Source organism: Agelaius tricolor, unplaced genomic scaffold (assembly GCF_023055355.1).
Source record: "Agelaius tricolor isolate 1412-34295 unplaced genomic scaffold, bAgeTri1.0.p SCAF_13, whole genome shotgun sequence".
NCBI classification, from domain to species: Eukaryota; Metazoa; Chordata; class Aves; order Passeriformes; family Icteridae; genus Agelaius; species Agelaius tricolor.
Genome location: NW_027269273.1, coordinates 16,848,126 through 16,870,841, shown reverse-complemented (window position 1 = coordinate 16,870,841; position 22,716 = coordinate 16,848,126). Strand labels below are relative to the sequence as shown.

Genomic DNA, 22,716 nt, shown 5'->3' with positions numbered 1-22,716 from the left:
AGCCTTTTAACTCCCCACATGCTTAAGCCACAGCTGGGTTAATTAAGGCTTGAGAAATCTTTACTTTCCTGCAAGGCTTGTCTTCAAGTTACATGGGTTTAACAAATTGGTTAAACTGATGCAACTTTGTGGTTGAAACTTAGGGATGATGCTCTATTTTAATCAGATGCCTCTGTTTAGATTAGTCAGGAGTGACCACACACAAGATTCCTGAAGAAATAAGCAAAGAGCATGCCACTAAACTCCTACTGCTATTACATTTAACCATCCTAAATAAATACAGTTTGCTAAATTTAACACTAAAGGTGATGACAGAATTACACAAATCTAGTTACCTTCTCCCAAGAAGATATGTGAAATAATTATATTGGGGAATGCATTAAAATTTTGGATAGGAAATTTTATAGGATCTTGTCACAGCACTTGGCAGGAACATGGCTGAAAATGAAGATCTGACTAAAATAGCTGGTAGCCTTTGAGGCAGTGCACAAAACAGCCACTGTCAGTACCTGCTAAGGGTTGGTCACCTGCCTAGAGAAGAGAGATGAAAATAGAAGCAGCAGATTTAATCTGAGAATCTCTAAGTCGCATAAAGGAGGATCCTGTTGAAAAAGCTTGCCACCTGAATATACCAGGGATATGAGATCTGCAGGTAGAACACTCTTTACCAATAAGCATTCAGAGAATTTTAAGGCTTGACTGATTTTACAGAGTACTGTGCAATAAATCCTACTTGCTCAAGTCAATTGGTCTAGGGAATTTTTTTTCCCCCTCACTTATTACAGAAAAAGAAAAGTGACTGTCTCTGTATCTAGCAGTCCAGGTAGTTTTCAGTCATCATGACATAATATCATGGCATCATATCTTTTTTAGTATCTCCTCTTTCTTATACAAAAGAGGCCAGTTAAATATATGGAACTGGAACAGCACTGACCTTAGCCACACCCATGGGCACAAAACTTGTCAGGTGTGTTTTCTTAAACGAAGCGTTGCTGCGTGGTTGTAGCAACCACACTATTTGTAAGAGAGAAGCTTATCTCTTCTCTCTTCTAAGCTTAAATTGTCTTAGATTGACAATTTAATTGATGATTGAACTTCCCATTGGGATCTGATGAGAGGTAGCATGAATTCAATTTTTGAAATAAAACCCCTCACATCCCTAATGCCATGGTTAGATTATTTTTCCAGGGAAAGGCTGCAGAGAATACATACCATTTTACTGTCTATAATATTGTACACAGTTGTTCTTGCATTTTAGAATCACCTTTTCCTGGCAATCTTTCATCCCTATCCTTAAGTACTAATGTGCCTGTTCATATTTTGAAAGACTTTACTGCTAAGAAGCAGCTATAGTGCAAATTTTGCTATGGTGAGTTTCATCTGAAGGAGTGGGTTCCATAGCATGGGGAAAGCTTCTGCTCCTGAAGATATGAGGAGCACATAAATACAGCAGAGCGTTACTCACTTAGCCAAGATGTGCTTGCATGCATTGCAGAGCAGTGCATGTGGCCTTGACATGAACACATGGGCTTCCTATATTTCCCAACAGTTATCCTTCACTTACCAGCTGACTGTACCCTCAAAAACAAATTAGAAACCCTTCTTCTGCAGCAAAGGCGTGTTAAAGGTCAGCTACTGCAGCACTTGTTATTTTTAATTACCAGTTTTGATTTCTAAAATTGTAGATTGCTAGAGAAGGAGTGTCACATTTATCAATTTTCCTTGATAATTTTTTGGTGAACTGAAAATAAGCCAAGGAACTATGGTTTGCCTGCATCAAAAGAGTAATCTTGGAGTACTTTCAATGGTATAACATTGCTAGTTAGGGTAATACACTCTCTAGACAAACTGAGTTATCAATTGCTGAGTTTCCATAATGGATGTATCTAACCTGCTCTCTGGACAAAGGAGAGAGCTATTTTACTGCTTTCACAATCTTTTCACACTGGCTAAGGAAACATCCAAATGTGATACTGACAGAAAAAAGAGGACTTGCAGTGTAATAGTTGTTTTCTTTCCCCTCTGCAAAATGGAGAACATTTCAGTTCCCTTTAGCTTGGTGCTTCTATCTGTGAATGTATAGTGCATATTAGACCCTGCCAGACTGTCAGCTTTGGTAATGGCAGAAGTGTGAAAACTAAAACAAATGCTCCTGCAGGTTAGTGTGAAAGGAAGAGGAAAATATATTTGTATCCTGTGAAATACAAGATGCCAGACAACATATGCTCAGTAATCCTTGCAGGCAATATTATCTGTAAATGCCACCTTCTCTTTCTGAAGAGTAGCAGTTATGTTGCTACATGAGGTCTTAGCCATAATTGTTGTCTCCTGCTGTATAACAGTAATTTTAGCAGCTGTTGCACAGTGTTTCCCTACTGACTCTATTTCCCATGTGTGTATGTATGTATGTACCAGTCACTTATCTCACAAATGGTGAATTTAGTTTTGAATAAGGCTTTACTCAGGCACATGTTCATATTCTCCGAGATCCCAGAGACAGCACCTTGGACAACATCAGTTTAAAGTCTTCTGTGGCAAGGATTAGTCAAAGATTGGAAAATGCTTAATCCAAATGGGGGAAATTTAGATTGCAATACCTCAGAGCAGCTTTGCTTTCAGCTTCCTGGTACGCATTGTCTGGAAAAGCTCTGTGCATTCTGTACAGCCATTTGCCTAGTTAGAAGCAGAGCAAGGAGCAATGAGCTGTGTGCTGTCCCTTCTTTTGTGCTAAAACAGTTATTTGCTCCATCTGTTGTACAGACCTAATGTTTTGAAATAAATAATGGTGGCTGGTTGTTATGTCTGTGGAGATGTTTAATATCTGTTATTAATTATTATTAGTTATTAATTAAGTGATCAGTATAGCATGAAACAGTGATCATTTAGGAGGAACAGGAACTTTTGGCAGTTTGCCATTGTGCCATAGTTCTAGAGCACAAAAATCTATTACTCTGCACATCCAATCTATTACTTAGACACAAAGCCATATGTGTGCTTTAAGAATTTGCCTTTGCTTGTCATTTCTGAGTGCATTATCACATGCAAAGAGACAATGAAACCTTTGTTGAGTCAGAATGGAGCTGAACAGCTGGGTCCCACTGCACTTGCAGTGAAAATCTCTAGAGTGCTGTATTTTGTTATTGAGTATTAGATTCAAGCCATAGCAAGGATGTGTTTTACTTTCCATGCAATCAGAAATAAAGAACATGCTGGATATGACTTGCAGTGTAGCACATGACTCACCAGTGAAAAGCAGACACTTCTGAGGTGCAATGCAGACTCATTGACTTTTAGTCCCCAGCGAGAGCTTAAGACAGGAAACAAATGTAAATGTTGCAATTCTGCTTTAGGGTAGGCGTGTGTACTCATATGTGTCTCTCTCATATGGAATGCTGCATTCTGAAAATTGTCTGCATTGGAGGCAGAGGAATTCTCAACAGCAATTTCCTTTTTCTGAAATTGGAAAAGAAAAAAAGTACATCCCTGCAAGGAAGGAAGCATCTTACTGGCAACCTTGTCATTTCTGCAGGATTTCTTACTGAATTTCTTTCTTCCTAGTAGAACACTGCTGAAATTAGTCAGATGTTACATGTCAGATATTATTTTTCACAGTCTCTAGTTTTTGTCTGTTGGAAGATCCACAAGAGGAAATACATGCCTGTCTCATGAAATAAGTTGGCTGGGGAAAAAAAATGGAAGAGTGTTTATAAACTTGTGTGCCTTTCCAAGCCATGAGGACAAGGAGAAGTGAAGCACTCACACGTGCACTCCCTCATGTTGGCCAGGGCAGCAACACACCCAGGCCTGCTCTGCATGAGACAGCAGACACATTTTTACAGGGTCTTGAAATGCACTTTAATCTTAAGTCCAAATGTTCACTCTGCTTTGCTTGTCTCATTATTTTCATTACCTCTTCCATGCTTTCAGCTCATGATGTTTAAGAAAGTGAAAGCAAGATTCTTTGAAAGTATCCATAACTTGTGGTATCCCAAAGCTGGAAGAAGGAGGAATGGGAGTGAGGATTGTTACAATTTAATGGAATCAAACACAATGAATGTACTGAAGCCCCCTTATAATTAGTACTGTCTAATATTCCTCCTCTCCTCTGCCCTTTCTGGATGTAATGTGTATTCTCTACTGGAATTAGCTAAAATTTAACAGTGCCGTGTTGCACATAATGTTGTCAAAATATATTGGTGAGCAGCATCAGCCTTATGACATCACTGTGTTTCCCTGCCCATTTCTGTCATTTCAAGTGCCACAACATCTGAGTCGGGGTGCTGAATTTTACCTGTAGTTACCTCTTCACTTCTTGGACACAATGCCTTTAATTTCTTTTTTCTTGAATATACTCTTCAAAATTTCAGCTGTATTTTTTTATTCTTTTCTAAATGCTTTTTTCTCACTAGGGAAACACCTTTCCTGAGGTGAAATCCTTCTTTAATGCAACATTGCACCAAGTATTACAATGCCTTTGTGTATCTTTGCTTTCTCACCTGGCAGAGATTCTCTGCAATGCCCTTGACTCAGAGCGCTATTGATGTAACCCGCCAGAATTCCCATTATCAGGCAGGTGTGTCTCTCTCCTGAATTACTGCTGGTGTGGCACTATCAGGTTCTATGGCAGCACAGATTTGATCGAGTCAGGCATCAGGACAGGACAACTCTGGTGTAGGATTAGGCAGCACAGGAGCCAGAACCTGGCACGCTGTGCTGTGGCACATTGCCTCCAGCTGCCTCCCTGCCCAGTGCACCTGGGATGTCTGCCTGGGTAGCACTGAAGGACCTGACATTTCACTGAGTGACCTCTTACAGCTGATGGACACTGCAGCAATGGATCTTTGTGCTCAAAACCTTGAACTGGAAGCATTACATTTGTAAGGACAAACCATGCAGGAAGCTTCCTTTAGGATCACAGACGCATTGCTTAGGACCCTCTGTGAAGACTCATCAATTAATATAATTTTTTTGGATCAAGGACTACATGAGAGGAGGGAGATAGTGAATGTTCCAAGATGCATTTCAGTTTCTCCCGGCTCTACATTTACTGTTTCTTAGTATGTTATTATGTTATTCTTTTTATTATTTTGTTTGTGTTATTATTATTTTTTTCCCATAATTTGTTTTTCCCCTCTGTGCAAACACAGGAAGGGAGGTGTAGGTCCAGCTGTTTGGCTGACATGTACTCTAAGAGCAAATTTATCCTTTGGTACTTAACCAGTCAACTCTCTCAATGGAGCAATGAACTAGAACTCCAAGAAATAGAATTATAGAAAAAAAAATAAAAGAGCATCACTGCTGCTTTCAGAGTGGGTAGGATAGGACGACCTTAGCTAGCCAATGCAATTCCTCATGGACCTGGCACGTGAGTTATCTCCTCTGTTTGAGTTTTGGAGCTGTTCAGACCCGAGCAGCTCCTCAGACCCTCCTTCCCTTCGGCCTCTGACAGCGAGGGGCTCTCGGCCGAAGGAAAGCGGTCACTGCACTTGAACGGGACTTATTCGAGCCACGGTCTCAGTTCCTTTTTCCTCCTTGATCTCCTTTACTGTTGTTTTTTTCTTAAAAAGAAAAAGTTGTTACTGAGAACTCGTATATTTCTTTAATCTCCAATCAGTTGATCACAGCTGAGTGATTTCTGCCTCACGCACTCATCTTCGCTGCGTTCCGGGGCAGCCCCCGTATTTTAGCACAACGAGCGCTCTCCCGCTGCGCACGGCGGCGCGGGCAGGCGCACCACACAGGCCTTTGTTTTGTTCCGGCCCCTCCAAGGGCCCCGCTGTGTGTTTGGCGGCGGCAGGGGCCGGCCGAGCCCCAGCCCATCCCGGGGCCCGCGGGCTCCTTCCCCGGCCCGCCCGGCATGCCCCACGCGGCGGAAGCCGGAAGCGCGGCGGCGGAAGGGGCGCTCAGCTGGCGGGGGGTGTCGCAGGTGAAGCTGGGAAGCGCGGAGCCATCTTGGTGCCCGCGCCGGGCAGGGACGGGACCCGCCGGGGCCGCGAACCGCCGGGGCCGCGCCGGGCTCGGGGGCGTCCAGCAGGGCCCGCCGGCCATGGGCTCATAGAGACACCGCGGGGCCACCGCGACCGGAGCGGCGACGGGCTGCCCCCACCCTGCCCGCCGGGACCAGCGCCGGGCGCTCCCCGCCGGCCGCCGCCCGCGCCCCCGTGAGGCCGGAGCCGCCGCCTGCCCGCCCGCCCGCGCCGCTGCCGGTGCCGGTGCCCGTGACGAGCAGCCGGGAGGTCGCGCCGCCCCTCCGCGGGCGCTCCGGCCCCACCGGGCTGTTTTTAAGCCCCCGCGAGCGGCAGGGAAGTTGTTCCCCCCCAGCCCCCGCCGGTGCTCCTGCCCTCCCTCCCCTCGGTTCCTGCGCCGGGAGTGAGACAAGCACAAGCTCAGGGAGACCCGGCCCTGCGCACAGACCCCGGCGGCCCCCCCGCGGGAGCTCCGGAGGAGGAAGCCGGCCCCCTTCCCTCGTCCTGCAGCGCCGGGAGCCTTCGGACCCTCCGTGTGCCCGGCACGCACCTGTCCCGCCTGGAGGCAGCTCTCATGGACTAACCAGCCCCCTCCGCCTCAAGTACATTCTGTGGACATAAGCATTTTTTAACTTTTTAAAGAACTTTTTTGTTTCCCCCCATGGAATTTTTACCAGCTGTCCTGGTAGTTATTTCCTGCTTCTCTCATCTCAGACAGCGCTTTGTTTTTTCCTGGTACTGTAGTATGGGGATCAAATCAAAATCGAGATTTTAAGTATTGCAAGAGCCCTCAAGTCCATTCACCTGTTAAAAGTGAGCAGTGCTGTTCCTGTCTTTCTTCTTTTCCCCCACGTCGCCTCTCGATGTGATGGAACTCATGTTCGCAGAGTGGGAGGACGGGGAGAGGTTTTCATTTGAAGACTCCGATCGCTTTGAGGAAGACTCTCTTTGTTCCTTCATCTCTGAGGCGGAGAGCCTTTGCCAGAACTGGAGAGGATGGAGGAAGCAATCGGCTGGACCCACTTCCCCCACGGTCAAAATGAAAGGTGAGGTCACCCGATTTAATTGAGATGCTCTTTGGATTCGTGGAAGTTGTGGGGCAATGGGGGGTGGTAGGTGAGGAGATCTGCAGAACGAAATTCAGAGCAGCAGAGAGAACTCCTGTGTATGATTCGTTGTCGGGATAAATTTTGTGCAAAGATTGAAACTGTGAGTTCACCGGGGTTCTTAAGGCAATGTCTTTTAGGTGAGTTTTCACTGGGGGCACTCGTAGTATCGTGATGCTGCTCTACTGAGTAGATTTTGTGGGATTGCTCTTGGAAATCTGAAAACTGTTTTCTATAAACAAACTGCAGACTTGGCTGGGAATAACTGCATAGGTTCCCACAGGCTTTGATTGAAGTCCACTAAGGTTTCATGGAGATTTTTGTTACTTCTATCAAGCTACTCATGTAAAGCTATGTAAGCCATCGTTGTATAGAGCAGTCCATTTTCCTTGTCTGATTCTTGGCATTTGTCCTTTTTCTAGTAAATTAGCTCTTTCTTTTGCAATAGTGGAGCAAGAGGGCCTTACCACTGCCACAAAGAAGTCGGCAACAGCAGTGTGCCTGCTTCAAGAGTTGTCTTATTTCCTTTCTGCTGATAGTAATTTAATAGCAGACAGCAAAATAGGCAACATTAGCAAATGAATTTTATTTTTAATTAACATATAGCTCATAGCTCTTTGCTTTATTTTTTTTTCTTTTTAACAAAACTTGATTTCACTATTATTCTACTGCATCATGACCCTGGAATTCAGGTGATGTTTGCACTAAGCAGAGTCAGACACACAGTTAACTGAAATTACACAAACTCTTTCTACTTTTCCTCTCCTATTTCTTCAGGCCAGTGTCAGTACTTTTCCTGATCTTTAACCATCACCTGCCTCATTGATATCTCCCTATCTGGAACTGTGAAACTTTATTCTCTTCTGAATATTGCCCTTACATGGACAGGAAATGCAATTTATATTGAATTGAATTGGAATCTGGCCATGTTGTGCTATGGACAAATGTTCAGTTTTTGCTGGTTTAGTACCATAAAGTACACTTTGCATTACCCATAGGCAGATTAAGTTTTAAATTCTACTGCTGTAAAGAAGGGGAACTGTGTTGGCATTTGTAAAATCTGTGAGTCCTGAGATGCAGAAGTAAGCATTGTGCATGGGGCAAAGCATATACATATATATTTATTTCATGTTTTGCATTAAGTCTTGTTGAACGTGTTATCTTGCTAGAAAGGAGCTGAATTTTTAAAAACATACTGGTGTGGAAATAAAGACATCTTTAGTTTGGCAGATTGGTTTGCATGGCTCTGCAAGTCAGACTGATGTTTGCAAAGATGATTTTTTTTTCAACTTCTAGATGCTTTTAGCCAGCTTTTCTCCACTGGTTCAGTGTATGAGTGAGTGTTCTTCTGGGTCTTGACCTAGTTCCTTGAGCTCTCTTGACCGAATTAAATCAAGCAGCAATTGCTCTCTCTGCTGACACCCACTTGTTGCATTAAAAGGAAAAGATACTTCAGTAGATGGTGCATATTTGCAGTCTTCAGGCTCTTTTCTGACATGTAAGACACAATAGCTAGCATTGCTGGGATAATTGTAATTATTTACATGATGTTGCTGTTCTGCAGACTTGCATAGGCAAAGCTTTTATTGCTTATACTTGGTTCATATATTTCAGGTTCATGTATTTCAGCAATATATATATTGCCTCCTTTATTAGACACCTAATTCCTTTGTATGAGAATCTTATTTTAACAGGAGGGACATTTTGAGAGGATACTGTTGCCTCCTTTAAGGCCCTTACTGGCAATTCCCAGGCTCTGGTCAGAGTTATTTTTAGAAGAATGTGAATGTGGATTTGTGGCCTAAATAATTATTTGTTCATGCTGTGAAGTCACATATGATACTACCAGTGTGGAACACTTGCAGGTGCTTTACTGTACACAGTTGTGTTGCCAGAAAGTCTGGTCTGACGTGACATCTGTCATTGTCTGGAATCTCCTTGGATTTCAGAACTCCTGTACCAGTCTTGTTGTTTTTAATAACCTCTTCTTGACACTGTTTTTGAGTCAGAAGACACAGAACTTGCTGGGTCCTGAGATTGTTGCTTGTAGTGAGTAATTTCAAATGTGATAATTCAAAATTGAGCTGTGTATTTTTATTTCCACAGTTTGCCATTTTACTGTTGCCTAATAAAACAAAAAGTGTGGTTAGACAATAGGTTATTCTGTTAAATGCTAAGAGGAAACAAGAGGAGCTATATTCTGTTAGTCTTTTCCTCCAGTTTGGAGCTCAGCCTTTGGTGTGGAATTAGTCAGACAAGTTATGTAATAGAAAGGATTTCTAGCTTTTTCAATTGTTTTCAGTTTGTCCTTGTAAGTGTCAAGTTCTTCTTTAATTGGTTCAAAGAGAATCCCCCTAAGACTGGTGGAAGAGCTGTTGGCTGTCTCTTTAATAAACAAACTACCTGCACAGATGTAGTTACAGCTTTCTTACTTTTTGCAAGTTTTTATTTTCTTCTTGGGTATCTTTAATATTACTGTCAGGTTTATTGGAAGTTTTGTATTAAGGCTTGGGTTGCAAATATACACAGTATTCACTACAGAGGGTTGCCAAAAAGATGAGTTATTCACTTGTCTGTGAATCACCCCATTGGTTTGCTAGAAGATGATGGAAGGGAGAGAGAAATGCTTGAGTTTCTCTAATACAATCCTTGGAACTGATTTCTTTATAAAATCAGGTATCTTGAGTAGTTATATCAGAAAAATAGAATTATAATTGGTTGATTTTTCTCACATTTAATTTCTGCTATGGTGAAGTCCTCTTACAGTCTTCCTATACTGCACTCTAGAATGGCAATTCTACACATAAGGAGAAAATTCCTATGTGGAGAAGGAATGCATTGTGTCCACTTCATGGATGCCCTTAGATTTCGAAACTACTCTTAATCTCCACTAATTCACCTGCACTGAAATCCTGGAGGAAACCTGTCAGTTTTGGGAGTACTGGGAGTCCTGTGATGATTTGGAATGGTTTTTTTTTTTTACAAATGCCTTGTTCTCTTGTCAGCTGCCTTGATTGCTTGCTTTACCCCTTGTGTTTTTAGTTTAGAGTGGTGTAATGCTTCTAACTGACATTTGGCCAGTCATTACCTGTATACATCATTGATTGCACACACAGACAGAGGATTCTGCTCTGAAGTTAAGGTGAATGGATGTTTGAAAGTACAGCGTCCTTGCAGTGTGTTCAGAACTATCTGGTTCTTAGAGCTGGTTTGTAACTCCAACTCTTTTTCTTAGATATCAAATTACATTCCACCAATTTGTTACCCAGCTACTGACAAATGCACCCACCTGCCTTTTCTGCCCTTTTCTGGGCAAGTCTGTTCTTTCCCAGGAGCCATTATGATCCTCTCATGCCTTTCTCACTTTAAAGCAGTTGTATTTTTCATTGGTAATTGAAGTAGTGTAGTCTTTCTGCAAATGTTTAAACATCTAATGTTATCTTCACATAAATATTTTTGTGATAGAATTTGTAAGAATAAGAGTTCAAGTACACTCATTATCTCTTCAAACCCACTGTGCCTTTGTTTCTTCCTGAAAGCTTCTAAGCTCTTTCCCACCCTTAGTCCTTTGTTTCACAGTTTCTGAAGCATAAATATTTACCAAACATTTAGGAAGCTGACATTAATACTTTAGGATTGTTAAATAGTGTCTTCACAATATATTTACTCATTTTGTGTTTATTCATTCATGGTGGATTTGGTTGGAAGTGTGCTGAAGAGTTGTGTTGAATCTGTATTCAGTAGGCAGCTAGTGAGAAAACTTGACTTTTTTTCCTTTCCTTTACTGTAAACTTGAATTATTGTGTACTTTATTGCAGAACCCCCTCAGACTTGACTAAGAAATTATACAGGTAGTGCTCTCATGGAAAATATTCTCATTATCCAGCTGCAGACAGTTTTTGTTCTTTCAAACTGTTAGGAGCAGCCACATTGTGAAGTTTTGGGCACAGTGCCTCAGAACTTCAAGCTGTATAGAGAAAATCATTGGCAGAGATTATACAGAGCTTGAGGTGAAGGTACGATCAGTTCAGAGAGCAGAGTGTGAGCAGTGTCTATGCTGGTAAAATAACAGTGACTGATTTTCATTAATTTATACAGGAAAAGAATAAATAGTATAAAGAGCACTCTTTCTTCCTCAGGATTGCCACTAACTAACAAATTCAAGTTAATCCTTGTTCAACTTCAGAAAACAGCAGAAAGAATATTTAGTCTCTTTCAAATTCATACTGTGTGCTCTTGGGACTCTTGGTATAATCAGAGAAGAATGCTGGTATCATCCCAAAGTATGTCCACTCTTTGAGCCTAGTGAAGCTTCAGATGGACACTCTGTGGTTTGCTGTTGTTTTGTTACTGGCCATTACTGTATATTACAACTGATTTCTTTTTTTTTCTGCTTTATTTGTGCCTCTGCTATGAAGAGGGAGATTTTGTAGTCAGCTCACGCTTCTGGGAGGTACAGGTGTAATAAGGGTTCAGGTTTGATCTAGACTGTGAATTGTGCTCTGCCTTTGTTTCCCATCCCTTTCTTTATCTCCCCCTCTCCCTGTTAGGGATTTTTTTCCCCTGAGTTGATGAGTTCACATCAACTTCAAGAAGCTTCAAGAAACCACGCAGGCTTGGTCAATAGGTGGTGTCCTCCTAGCTTCATGAATTGTGCTGGGCTCTTGTACATTCTGTGCTCCTCTTGCTCTGGTTGCTTCTAGTTGTAGTATGGTGAAATGATCTGTGTGTTTGAAGACCCAGCAGTTAAGTGTGGTTTAATATGCAAGTCTACAATTTTGGAGTTCCAGTTCAGTCTGAGGAACAGCACAAATCCATAGCATACCCTATATGCACAAAAATAACACCTTCTGTACAGTCTGTATTTCTTTAGTGAGGAAGGAAGAAATGAGAAGTCAACTGATCAAACTTAGGAAAGTTTGTTTAGAGGTATTAATGTAGCCAAAGTAAAAATCATTCAGCATATGAATTGTGGGAGTAGATTTCACATTGCTCATGTTAACTTGTGGCCAGGCCCTTTTTTCTCTGCTCTCTGAAGTCAACCTGTGTTTTGCAGTCTTTTAAACAAACACACAAAAGCTCTCTTCTCTCCCTCCTCCAGCAGTACCTTTGAGGGAAGAGAAACAGACGTTGGTGATTTGAGCAGTGTCTCTTATGCCAGTTACCAACCAGGAGCAAAGAGCATTCCTCTTTAATTTTCTGTGTTCTAGGTAATATACAGTACTTTGTTCCAGAGGAGCAAAAGGAATGTACAGTTTCAAAAGATGTTTACATACTTTAATGAACTCTGGAGTAAATGTTTGTCTATTTAGAATATCAATAATTGATTTGGAAGCTTTTGTTTGTTTTTGTATAAGAAACTTAACAAGGAATCAAAACCTATTTATTCTTTGGTTCCTAAAGTTGAATAATGTCTTTAAAATTTCATTGCTCCTTTTAGACCAACAGCTTTTTGTATTACCTATCTAAGTGTAAGAGTGTAAAGCAGTTATAAGACTAATATAAAATAGTGTCATGGCTAGAAGTTATTTTTTTCAACTTTATTTTAATGCACTTTATGTGTATTAAGCACTTTCCTCCCTCTTCCTGGTTTGTAACAGCCTTCTGAACCCTCCAGAAGTAAAAGTCAAAGCACATAGGTGTCAACTAGCTAAAATATTACATTTAGAATTTTATTTGTTAAACATTAAATAGCAGTGGTGCACAATGTACAAAATACTTGAAATACCGATTCTAATTTCAAAATACCATATGACACATTTTTAAATTGCCTCCTCTGAAGCTGTGTAGTCTTGAGCAGTTAAGTGTAAGATTAGCAGTCAGAAGTTTCTCATTCTTCTCACAGTTTGTGTGTTCTTTGATGCATCTTTTCTTTATTTCTGGCAAGGCTGTGGGTAGTTGTGTAGCATTTTTAACAGAAAAGACTGGAAGTGATGTCTTTGACCACATTTCCCCATGTGCTTTAAACATTATGGGCTAGGCTTGTGGAAACTTTGCTGTTTTGATTATTTTTAGTTCATCTATATTTGCTTCCATACAGCTGGAAATGTGCTGTCTTTGAAAAGAGTGAAACAAAGGAGCTCTGTCAGGTTGCAATATACCTATTAATTAAAATCTTCTGGAATTATGTGTTTTGAAAAAAGTGATGCTGTGAAAAGTACTTAGTTTTATTAAAAATATATCTTCTACAATGAATCATTATTAGTGTTTCTAGATTGCTGGAAGAAAAAAAAAAAAAAAAAAAGAAAAATGAAGGCATCAGTATTTACCAGTATCAATTAGGCAAAAGCTGAACATATGTAAGCTGGAAAACGCTTGTGTTGATTTTTTGTATTTACCTTAATCTCTGCTGGTGTGAGAAAAAAATTGGAAATTAAGACATTGTCTTTCCACAGAAGGAGGAAACCTGAAAAGATTGCAGGAGTAGTGTCTTTGAACAAAATCTTAACATTCTCATTCAGCTGCTGGAAGTAGGGGAACCTGAGTGTTCCTTGGTGTCTCAGTGACTGTTTAGCTTTTCTTTTGTCTTCTAGGCTTATCTTGTGACTGTGAACATATAGTAGGGCTTTCACGCTTCTTTCTCTTGTGGGATAAAAATTGGCTTGTAAAAGAAAGGGAAAGGATAAATTGATAAGATGGAGGGAGGAAGAAGAATATTTGTCCTCAGAAGAAATCCTGTCCTTTTGTGGGAGAAAAGCTGGATGCTGGAAGGGAGAACACAGTTGACAGAAGGAAGAAGAGGGACCTTGGAGACCAAACACAATACAAAAAAAGAAGTCCACATTTTTTTACAAAAATATAACTAGGTAGCATGATAAAAGAAATATTACCCAGAATTTATCTGCAAGCAGTTAGTCTTTACAGGGAGGCATCCAGGAGTACTTTTTTCTCCCAAGTTAAGACATTTATGTGGTGGGTTATTGCAGCAGTGGGCAGGTGAGCACCTGGGCCACTGAGTCTGGCTTCTTCCTCTGTCCAGAGAGATGAAAAATTTAAGCGGATGGCCATCGTTCATTGCTACCCAGAAATACTGGTAAACATGAATAATTCATTGGTGGAGACCTGAACATGAAAACACCAATCTTTTAAAATTTAATTAGCATTGCTTGTACCCCAAACCTCCCCACAGATAAACTAGTGGAAAAAGTTAAGTGTGGCTTTTCTATTCATTAGACTTGAGATCTCTAAAGATGCTGCTTTGAGCATGTCTCCCAGTCGAAAGGAAAGAAAAAGTGACTTAAAATAAAAGTACCAAGATACCATCTAGACTCTTCCTTAGAGCTATTTATTAAAATAATACCTGTGTGCATTAGGGCCATTCTTGATGGCATCTTGTCACTGTGTGTGACAAAATGAGGTTCTTGGTTGAGTACAGAAAAGTTTCTGAATCTGTGAATATTGGGTATTGTATGGCCTTATGGAATCTGTCTGTGTCTTGTTTCAGGTTTACTGTTCTCTGCATATGCTCCCATTTGCCTTTGTGTATCACCAGTTGTGATTCTTGAGACTGATTCTTTTTGTGACTGATTTTTATTTTCTTTTTAATATCCCTGTACTGGAATTCTTATGTCGTAAAATCACATCTGTCTCATCCTTTGGATAGTGCACCAACATGAAGTCTTGTTAATCCATGCTCGAGGCTAATTGAATAGCCTAATGATGGCTTGAATACCCAAGTTCCATGGTTTTAGGAAATGATTGATAATGTAAAAGTACCTGGTCAGGGTTTGACATTGAATCTTCATGGCAGTCCTGCAGGTAGTGTGTAATTAATAGGTGTACAAATGAAATTACCATTTTTCTGAGAGGCGAATACATTTGTGAAGCCTATAGGGCATCTTTTAGCAATTCTCTTGAGCTCTTTACAGTTCCTATTGCATATTGCTTGTAATTTCATTTCTTACCTCATATTTAGGTCAGTGAATGCTAAGACAGGAGGAAGAAAGAAATGTAACTGGTAAATTTGTTTACCAGAGGTCTGGGTGAAAATACTTGTAACTTAGGCTTTTTATGCATGTTTTGCAGAGAAGGTTGTATTTGACCTAAAATCTCTCCAAGTTTCATTAACTACTTGCTTGCATTTAGAGCAGTAGTGCATGGGGACATTTTGAGAAGATGGTTGACTTTGCATCAGTCTTGTGATGTTGGGAAGATCTTGGGAGATACTATTCATCTGCCTTGCCAAATTCATGCAATGGACTGCAGTTAATCAGTGCCTCATAGTTTTCAGGGATGCTTTAGGTATTGTTTTTGTGCACTGAAAATAATAGACATGCTTGTAACTAACCCTTCCTCTGTAAACATTCTATAGATGCCTTCCTGCTTCATATGTGCCTTTGTACCCAGTTTTGTTTGGCCTGTTTTGTTCTCCCTGCAGGTGATGGGAGAAATTGGAAGGGAGTTTATTTCTTGTTAGAAGAGGGACTCTCTCCAGCTCTTGGTTATTAACATATGATCACATGAATACTTTACCTCGAGTGGGAGAAAATGTAATTGCTAGGGGCTGAGAGCTCAAGGCAGGCTGGGTGCTGCCAGCATTGGAAGCTCTTGTCCAACAGGGGGGTTCAGACAGGCTGGGACTGCTCTGCTGTGCCTTGGGACTGGGGGGGACAGCCTGGAACTGAAGGACATTGCTGACTGAGCTCTGTTACTTTGCATGAAGCCCGAGGTTAGATTTGGGGAGATTTTTACCAAACCAAAGGAAAGAAAAAGGAGTCAGGTAAGATTTTTTTCAAAAGAATTTAGATATCTAAGTTTTTGTATTTATGAAATAGATATTTAAACCTCTGTTGGTTTCCATTTGGTGATGTTAAGCGTTGATACCTTCTTCTAGTTCCTGACAGTTGTTTAATTTTTTTTTACTCTAGAGGTGAGAATGCTTATCCTTTATTCTTTTCAGATGATAACTTTCCCATCAGCCACCCAAAAATTGGCCTCCTGACATGCTGATACATTCAGTAAATGCACCTCTTCAGTGTTTGCCAGTGCATTTGTTTGGAGGCCAAGTGATACTGTTCTGGCATTTATTTAGACATTTGAAAAAAGCTGGTTAGGAATTAATTTTGCATGTTATACCTAAAGATGGTTACTAAGGATGGTGCTGTAGAGACCAGCACACTAAGTAGTGGAGGTTGCATGGTGTTTTGTATGACTTCCTTTTGTGTCTGAAAACATATCCATACTTCTTGATAGAGATTGATTCTCAGCTGTGGTGAAGTCAGACTTTGATTTATATTTGTGTTCCATCATCTACAATCAGAAAAATATTTGGTCTGTGTCGGTCTTTGTAGCTTTTTTTTGGTCATAGGCCACTGGAAAAAATTTTGAATTCTGAGCTTTTGAAATACCTTGTGTGGGGCAGGAGTGGGAATAACTGGTAATACTGAGTTTTGCTTTCAGGAGGCAGGAGCTGTTTGATGTCTGTGCTCTGAATGCACAATCCTGGTTGTACAGAATTCTTTCTGCATGGGGTGAGAGAGCAAGGAGTAACAGTGCAGGGGAAATGACTTGCCTGAAGCTAATCTGCTCCATCAGCTGTAGACTTATTTTGAATGCAAGCTGCCCAATTTGTCGTGAAACCTTGGCCAGCACTGGCATGAGTGCAGTGTTTTGTCGCACTGTCTGTCTTGCTTTACAAAATCTGCTGTTTATTTTAGGATTTCTAGCAGCTGTCATTTGCTTGCCCAGGCTGCTCTTTTTATGAAATGAATAAATTTTTTTAGGGAAGGAAATGGAAAGGTTTGAAATAAGAATTTTCTTGTCTGAATTTTCAGAGGCGATTTTCAAGCTGGGAATGCTGCATTACTTGCTCTCTGGTATCAGAGTTTTGGGATCTCAGTCATGTTAGAGTAGGTGAGAGTTGAAAAAAAAGGCCATAGAATATTCCAATTTCATGAACATAGCCTTGTGCAGATTTTCACAGTTATTGCATAGGATTAGCAATAAAATTAGATGGAAAAAACACCTTTCTGATCTAGATTGGAGTTTTGTGTGAAGAGGTCCTTACATTTTCTCAGAGCAGATGTTTTCTGTGGGTGCATTGTACACCTTTGCAACAAAATCTTGAAATATAGGTGAGTTGGATCTTAGGACTTCAAGTTCGTGTTGGAGAAACGTGCTGATGTTCCTGTCCTGAAGTCATGGAAACGAATAATGGATTTTTTCCCTTTCCCTCATCAAACATATTCTTTGTTACCAAATGTAACTTGTAGCTTTCTACATTTTCCTTGAACTGTAGTTCAGAAGGTGTTAATAAAATGGTCTTCTTTGTAGAGATCTGGTTTGTAATATAGTAAGAATGTTGTAGTTATGATGCTTTAAGGACATAACGAAGAGAGCTCTTGTAAGAGAAGAAGGGGAATCTGTTCTTCAGCCAGCTGACCTTCAGAGTGCAAAAAGTTTTCAGACATGCACCTCTTTAAATTCTTAGTGTGTTAGAAATCTTAATGTTGGATTAAACAGACATTGTGCATCTTCTGAGTTTTAGTTCTCTGGTCAGTTATTGCTAACCTTTCTAAAACCTAACCAGCTTTCCTTTTTCTAGGGCTTTTCTTGACTCATGAAGTCAAGTGAAGGTGTTACCAGGAGTTGGCATGGCACTGGAATGCTTAAAAATGTAACTTTAAGTAATGATCTAAAGATAAAATAGTTTTAAATCAGTCTAACATTAAAAAAGCAGGAATTGTGCTGAGCGTGGCATTCTTCCTCTGTTGGGGGCTCAGGTTCATTAGCAAAAACTGTTTTGAGGTGCAGTCTCTCTGATCAATGTTAACACTGTGGTAATGTCATTTCTGCACAGGTGAGCAAAGTTAAGTCAGTTGGTTTTCAGTTGTGGGGTTTTTAACTCTGTATACATACAGAGAGTGATTGTAGAAAACCATAGTGAAGTGGGTTTGTCAGAAATGTGCAGAAGGGACCTGCAAGCCTTAGCAGATTTAGAACTACTGACACTTGAAAAGATTCCCCACCCACTCAGCCCTCTAAATCTGCAATCATTTGTGTTCTGCAATTCTACAGGGCTTGTGTGCTAATGAAATACAAGTATTGTTTTTCTGATATTTTAATGTATATTAAGGCCTGCCTTATAGAAGGAACTAATTATAGCTTCCTAAATTATCTTCATCTTGGAGGCAGAAGTCATGAGTCCAGGAGATATGTATATGCTGTCAGCTAAATAATATACTTCTCTCATTTTGAAGGGCAATCCAAATCCTGCAACCAAAGATAATTTGAGCCATTAAATATTTTGACTTACACATAGGAGCTGTTTGTGATGTATTGTTAAGCAGTTTTCAGAAATTGCATTCAGATGAAATTTGACTCTGCTATGGCTTTTGCTGCACGTAGCAGAGACTTTGTGGGTGAATTGGACACCCTCCTGTGATAAAACAGCCCTTTTTGCATTGGGTTAAAAAAACTGCCATTCTTAAAATGTTGTGATGTCTGTAATGGAATTTGTGTAGTGCTGCAGTTTGTCAGTTAAGTGTGAAGTTTCCTACTCTGGAAACTGCAGAAATCTGCCCATCTGGGATCTGTTTTTTTTAATGGTTTGTGGCTATGAATCTCATCAGTGTTATCCATTAAATGCTAATGAAAAAATTATGTTGCTTATTCATCTTTTCAACTGTTTTATACATAAAATGTCATTGTGTGGCTTAGGGCTGATGTAGGCCTCCCCCAAATTATTTTTGCTTTCAACATGGTCCTACATCTCTGCATTTGCAACTCATTGACATAATTTTCAATGTCATTTTACTGCTGCAAAATGTTTATGTGATCAGACGGAGTTGCATAACTCTCACTGGGGAAATAAGAGATATAAGAAAGTCTTGTAAACACAGATCCCATTAGGGTTTTAGTGCTGTTAGTAAGCTTATGGGGCTAGTAGCAATGGAGAAGGAGAAAGATAAAAGCAAATAAGAGGAGCAGATTTGTCTGTCAATTTTAAAAAAGCCTGAATTTTTAATTGAGAGTTCTGCACTATTTACAGGCAGTAAGAAGGCTAATGTGCATATTTAATGAGTGAATTGCATAGACAGAAAAAGAAAACCAAATAATCCCGCTAGTTTCTTGTTTGATTTCTTTTTGTGAACAAATTAGTGTACCTGTGATTCAAAGTGTCTCTTGCTTTGTTCTCCAGAGCGTTTTGCTCATTTGTTGATCACTTAGTTCTCACTATGAATATGTTTTTTGATTTTTAAAAAATGTGTGTATATGTGTGTGTGTATATAAATACTTTCATTCTTCCATGATGAGAATATCATCCTGCCATACAAGCCTATTGGATAAAACCATATTTTTAGAGTTTTTCCTGTGGCTAATTGCCTGAAATACTTGAGGGTTGCATTACAGTGTCCTGTCCTTGCTGCTTTTGCTAGATCAATTCTTTAGTTGTGCTTGCTTGCCATGAGTATGTGGATATTTGAAAAGTACAGAAACATTAAGAGAAAACAAAACCAAGGGAGCCCTCAGGTCAGAATGTTCCCTCTAGTCTGTGTTCTGAGCAAGGTTGATTAACAGTAAATCAGCAGTAGGATGTGTAACATCCTATCTCCATCACTTGATCCCTGTTCTTGTCTTGTCTAACCCTCTTGATCTGTCACAGTGTGTGAAAAACTCACACAGATGAATTCCACCAATGACTGTTGTTCTCCATTTGTTGCAGCTGGCTTTGTGAATGCTGAGGTGTTTTGCAGGGAATTTGTTTGGGGTGTGTATTATCTGAGAAACAAGTAGCTGAAACTTTATTATAGCTTGGTACAGCAAGTATTTTAGTGTAAAGAAGTTGCTTTTTTTCTTAAGACTGATGCTGCACAAATAGTTGGGGAATCAGGAGCCTGTATCTTCGCATAAGCTTCCTTAACCTGTGAAAGAAAAACTTCTACTTTTTAGCAATACTCTGGTTTGCTTGTTTTTTCATACAAAGGAACGTTGTGGGTTTTTTCCCTTTGTACAAAATGGTGTGGAATTATTAATCTGAAGCAGGGGAATTGAAACCAGCTAATTGAAGACAGCTGGGAGTCAGTATTTGAATATTGCCTTGTGTCTTGTGGTTTTCAGATGCTTCATTCTGCTTGTAGTCAAGCTAGACTATCACTAGGTGCAGATGCAGCTCCCTGTGTCCATTCAGCTGCCAGGTTCTGATGCAGGAGGGTCTTGGTTCAGCTTCAGGGTCCTCACCCCTTGGCTTGCCTCTTGGTTTTGTTCCCTTGTGTTGTATTTGGGAGAAGAAGGTGGTACCTCTTCTTGGTGTCTGCTCAGTCCTTGTGCCTGCTGGGCTGCTCTAAGAACCCAGCATCTCCAGCTGAGCTGAAGCAGTCTGTGATGAGTGTGTTCTCTTTGAACACCACTGAGACCAGCTGTGGGATTTGAAGAGATCATATGCAGCTGAGAGATTGATGATCTTTTGAAGAGAAATTAATCCCTAGTTGTAAGTATCTGAATACTGGCCTGAAAGAGGCCATCTTGAGTCGGGTTTTCTTCATTATCTACAGTGCTTCTTTGGACGGTCTACTCTCAGCATATGTGTAGCTGATATGTCTTTTGCTGTCTGGTATAGCCTCAGAGCTGCTCCAGCAGTTCATCTGTGAGCCTTTACAATGGAAGTTTCTCATGGTGTTCAATTTAGTTCCACTCTTCTATTCCAAATCCTCTCTCCCCTTACTTGGACTCATTTTGGTATGGGTGTTTAAAGGTAAGTAGTTCAATTGTTTTCAGTGCTTGTTACCTCTGTGTTACCTCTCTTTCTTTGAAATTTTTAAGTTTATGTTGATTATTTCAGTTGTGTTTTTATGTTAAGTATTTAGTTTTCTTCTGGAGCTTGGTGGTTGTGGTTCACAACACTTCCTGTGTTCCAAGAGTTACAGGCACAGAGTAGCTGAAAAATCTCTTCCACTTAGGTGGAGAACTTTTCCTCTATCTCTTTGAAAACACAGCTGTCCTGTTTGTGACTGGACCATGAACCTTAATTTAATTTACTTAGTCTGATTTTCTCCCAGGATTGTAATCCTAAGACTATTCAAGGATGCTCTTAATATTCCATCATTTCTATATATTATGTACCTAGTGCATTGTAAATGGGCTGTGTTTTTTAATAATGTTGCCTGAAGTTTGGGGAACTGTATAGTAAGTATTTACTACTCCTCTCACAAGTCTGTGCTTGAAAGCCACAGAGCAGCAAGCAGACATGAAGCAGAACTGTGTCTTGTGACCCTTACTGCTTATGTAGGCTGCAAGGATGTTAGTTCAACCCTTCTGATGTTCCCTTTTTGTTGACTTTGTAGGGCTGGAACTTAATGAGGCAAAGAGTTAGTGTGATAGAAAACCAACTGTGGTGGTGTGTCTGTGACCCATTTATCAGTTCTGCTCTTAATGAACACCTCTTTGAATAGGGGACTAAAATTCATGTGCCTTTTGGATGGAGCTTTGCATGAGAAATACCTTTAAAGCAAGAGAAAATATCTTATTTTCAGACTTTTGCAAAATGCTTCTGGTACATACTATGTAGCTTATCTGCAGTTCAGAGATGGATTTTGTCTATTTTTAATAGACATGTTGCTTTTATAAGATGCCGATTATATGGTAAAATGGAAGAAGAAAAAGAAGTATAAATGGCCTAAATGCCTTGGATATAATTAATTTGCAATAAACAAGTGCATCTTTAATTAAAAGGCTTGTGTGTCATTTTGCAATGTTCACCTTGGGAAACTGTTTTAAAAATACATTCACAGCATTCACCCTCAAGTATTACAGCGTTAAAGACAAAGGTGATGTTTTCTGATATTTCTTGCCAGGTCTGAGCCCTGAAGGACTGTATTTCTCTGGCATCTACTTCTTAAAGACATCAACTCAGAATAAATGTCTAGAAAGAAAAAAAAGAGCAAGAGAATAAACTAAAACCAACAGCAGAATTTTAGAAGGAAATGTACAGAAAACAGTAAGAAAACAAATCTTTTTAAAGAGTTGGTTTATGTATGTTATGATTAAATGCAATGCTTCCTCTGCTTGCCTGTTTGAGAATTGTCAGCACATTTTGATTTTAAGTGGTATCAGAGAGACAGTGTATCACTGGCTTAAGCCAAGGGGCATTTTACTGACAGGCAGTTAAACTAAACAAGCAGAAATCCTGTATGTGCATTCTACAGTAACAGTTTTATGTTTCTACATGTGAAATCCTGTAAAAAGCAATGTGTTATTTACTATTTTTAAAATGAGATTTGTAAAACAGATTTTGTAACACCCTCCCCATACCTCCTTCACCAGCCAAGATTGAACTCTGCATATTTCCTCTTAGTTTTACTGTTCTCACTAGCTTTTGATATCACAGGTGATTCACTTAATTTTCTTCATCTTCTTGTTCTGTGTATAGTTATATTACTTTGTTACTCTTTGTTACATTTAGGAGTGAAGCCAGTGAGAAAGGTGAGGCGAAAGGTCAGATAGGGACCAGGGATTGCTGTAACATCAAAGCTGTAGACTCATCTCTTAAAAGAGAATGTAGCCTAAAATGTCATTTTTCTAAAGTTAGGGAAAGCAATGTGTCCTGTCTTTGTACTGTGTCTTATCTCTTGCTGTGAGTTTTGTTCACTTGCATTGTATTCGTTCACTTGTATGTATACTTTACTTTTAGAATGTGTATCAAATGA

General features: G+C 40.1%; 1 protein-coding gene across 3 annotated transcripts in view; it reads left to right on the top strand.

Annotated features, from left to right (window-relative positions):
* The first annotated feature begins 5,915 nt into the window (after nucleotides 1–5,915).
* Nucleotides 5,916–22,716, top strand: part of ZSWIM8 (zinc finger SWIM-type containing 8) — a 54,811-nt gene continuing 38,010 nt past the window's right edge. For all 3 annotated transcript variants that reach the window (XM_071438891.1, XM_071438892.1, XM_071438890.1), the window contains exon 1: nucleotides 5,916–7,012. In XM_071438891.1, coding sequence (XP_071294992.1) covers nucleotides 6,835–7,012 — 178 coding nt within the window. In that variant the 5' untranslated portion in view covers nucleotides 5,916–6,834. The remainder of the gene's footprint in view (nucleotides 7,013–22,716) is intronic.